The sequence below is a fragment of the Vigna unguiculata genome, chromosome 10 (assembly GCF_004118075.2).
Source record: "Vigna unguiculata cultivar IT97K-499-35 chromosome 10, ASM411807v1, whole genome shotgun sequence".
NCBI lineage: Eukaryota > Viridiplantae > Streptophyta > Magnoliopsida > Fabales > Fabaceae > Vigna > Vigna unguiculata.
The window spans coordinates 6,299,870-6,303,075 of record NC_040288.1 but is presented as its reverse complement, the minus strand read 5'-3'; the positions used below and the strand labels follow the sequence as shown (position 1 = coordinate 6,303,075).

The 3,206-nt window shown below is 33.3% G+C and overlaps 1 protein-coding gene across 1 annotated transcript; it reads right to left on the bottom strand.

The window, feature by feature from the left end:
- Positions 1–468: 468 nt before the first annotated feature.
- LOC114165151 lies at positions 469–2,908 on the bottom strand. Its single transcript, XM_028049815.1, has 7 exons — positions 2,839–2,908; positions 2,433–2,544; positions 2,244–2,325; positions 1,605–1,667; positions 999–1,449; positions 753–826; positions 469–617 (listed from the first exon to the last, which is right to left on the bottom strand). The coding sequence occupies exons 1-7, from the start codon at positions 2,906–2,908 to the stop codon at positions 513–515; spliced, it is 957 nt and encodes a 318-aa protein (XP_027905616.1). The 3' UTR covers positions 469–512.
- Positions 2,909–3,206: the final 298 nt, after the last annotated feature.

Sequence of the window (3,206 nt, the reverse complement as noted above, 5' to 3'; positions counted from 1 at the left end):
GTGCAAGAGTCAACTTAAAAAAATGAAAAAATGTAAATATATTGTGAGATGATATGGTCCTTATTAAAAAAAGTAAGAGTATCCTGGAATTGATGTTAAAAATTTTAAACAAAAATACATGTAGGTGTCGTTATCAACGTAGACATTGAATTATAATAAAAGTTAAACGTAATACAATTTTTTTTATAATTTAGATTACGAAAATTAATATTGTTATTTTTATATATGAATAAATTATTTATTTATATTATTATATTTAAATAATAAAATAAATAATATTTTTAATATTATTATTAGCATTTAAATAATTACATGTATAATCATGTGTCATGAAAACTGCAGGATCATTTTTGGTGGATGAATTTTCTTTCAGAGGAAGAGAATGAAAAATGGAAGAGAAAATTCACATTAACAACATGCATTGCAAATTGTTGCATAACGATTCTCAATTGTAACAGTTTAGTTTTTTAAATAGCATTTGCAAGAGTTTCAATTAAAAATATAATAAAACTCTAATTTGCTACCTCTATGCGAAATTCTAATACGCATTCACACACATGACAATTTGCTCTATGAGGTGACTCAATATTCCTGTCCATTCTCACAAATGCAAATACCTGAAAGAAAATTAATCCAGCTCAATGCAGATAATGAAATTAAATCTTACATATGTGCAGTGTCTCACAAGTTATCAACATAAGTTGAGGGACAGAATGGAAAAGAAACAATGGACAGTTATCACAGTGACTGACCTCTTCGCCGCAATTTGGACACACACCTTTTAGTGCCACCAAATCACTCCTCCACAGGCCTTGAAGTACCTTAATTGTGAAAGGACAGTTAATTGAATACAGATGTAGAAGTAGTGACAAATTGACAATATCATCAATAGTTGAATATTTTGAGGTATACAATGAAATTTTCCTATAAGGAATTCATAATTGAAGGGAAAAAGCATAAGATATTGAAGGGAAAAAGCAGAAAAAAAGGGTTTTTACCTGAAGCAGAAGCAATAGGGTAGCCGATGATAACACCCAGCCCAAGGAAAATAAAGTTGTTCAGCAAGGCCAGAAACCCTACTCCAGGTATTTGGCTACCAAGTGATACGCCTGAATCGAATGCATTTTGATAAGCCATGCCAACAGTGTATGATATGGGCCCAACACAGGCTAAACTGCCAAATGCAAGGAACATGGCCCATGTGCTTGCTAAAGCAAAAACCATAGAAATATCTTCATGCCCTACGACCACATCTTTCAATATTGTAGAGAAGAAACCAAGAAGAAAGGAACACAAGGCAGGGAGCCCTATACATTCTAGCCAGATAAACATATAGCCCTTTAAAATCAAAAAGTCTTTTACAATTGCCCTTGTAATTGATTGAGCCAGCCACAAAATAAAGGGAATGGCTGCAAACCAAGTTAGAATAAAGCTATATGACTCTGGAATCTGCACTTAACAATTCACGACGTTAGCTAAATCATTGAAGGTGTAACAATATATATAAGAAAAGAATGGAAGAAACCAAAACAAATCAAAACCTTAAGCAGGATGAAGCTCTCACACACAGAAAAAATGAGAGTTACTCACAATCCAAGTGCAACCACAGTAGCTGGGCCGTTCAGCAGGAACATCTTCAAGTAGTCAACAGACAGGTCACTGTAGACCTGTAAAATGATTCCAATTAGTAATTAAGGAATTAACATATCTCTGTCCAAGGTTCAATGTTCAGAGAATGATTGATTCCCTTCCAATTTTTTATTTAAGAAAAAAAAATCACAACCATAACTCGGCATTGCCTAGAAATTAATTTCTCCTTGAAATCTGTTATGAAAATTACATTATAGAAACAGCTGGGAGATGCTCATTCATTTCCTCTGTTTTCTTCAAGTGCACAAGAGATCAACTTTTAGAAAACATAGATATACTCAGACAGAGTACATTCATACTCCAATGAATCAAAATACAAACAAATTTAAGAACAGAACAGACAACAAAATTTTAAAACAGTAAACAGACAAGGACTTAATTTTTCTATCCTTCCGTCTTCAATCCAATTAGATTTTCAAACCAATCTCTTCCCTTACTTTCTTTCCCTTGTATAAAACAGAAGGAAAGCAGAAAATTGCAAAAACATACTACAACACTTCATTCTAAACTACTGAGAGTGTGATAAAAAATCAGCGACCAAGATTTGAGATCACAACCCATCAGAGACAGGTGACAAAAGAAAATAAAATCACCTCTGCATCAGCAAATGTGGATTGCCTCCTGATACTGCATTTAGGATACTTGACAACAGACTTCGAACCAAGACAATAGAAACTGCCAATCCAATAGAAGCTAGATGGAATTTCGTCATACACAAGACAAGCAACATAAAATTAGAGTTAGCATAACAATGCATGTCATCTGACACCAGTAAAGCACACATCCTCGGAATTGAGGTCAAGTCAAAATCATTTGAGAATGATGCATTAAGTGTAGGGACATCCTTTAAGGTCGACTGTTCTGAGAACCCTCCTCTAGCAATTGTGATCACACCTAGTCAAGATAAAATTAAATAGAAAAAATGTTCAACATTTTCTGATAACACAACTAACCTCATTCACCATCCCAACCATGCATTTAAAAACAATCACTAAGCCATTCTAAGCAAGAGTGAAAACCGAGGACCACCACTCTCAACAATTCACATACTTTGTTATTCATGCTTCTAAAGATAAACTTTTCAATTAATAAGAACAATACCAACTATATCAAAAAAAAGCAAAAGTGACCATTTATGTCTCGTTTCTTATTTTATTTATTTGTACAAATCAAAGGGAAATACACTACGTTTAACCTCAGAAAAAGTAACAGATCGAAGCAATGCATGGTTGGGGGATTCTATGTCATCTGGGGTCATGAATCACAACATGATTCTGGAATGCTTCCAACAAACCAATGCTTTCTTCCTTCATGAAAACTTTCGCTCCTTCACCATATAATAAGAATAGAAGATACAATACAACTTTTAAAGTCTAAGGCTCCACTTCATTTTGTGAAGAAACATTAACATCATACAATGAAAGCAAATACATTCATTTTGTGAAGAAACATTAACATCATACAATGAAAGCAAATACACGCCTGGTAATTTCAAAGTGAAAAACTAAAATCTCATGTTATTCATATTAGAAAGAAACTACCATGGCCATGTTTAA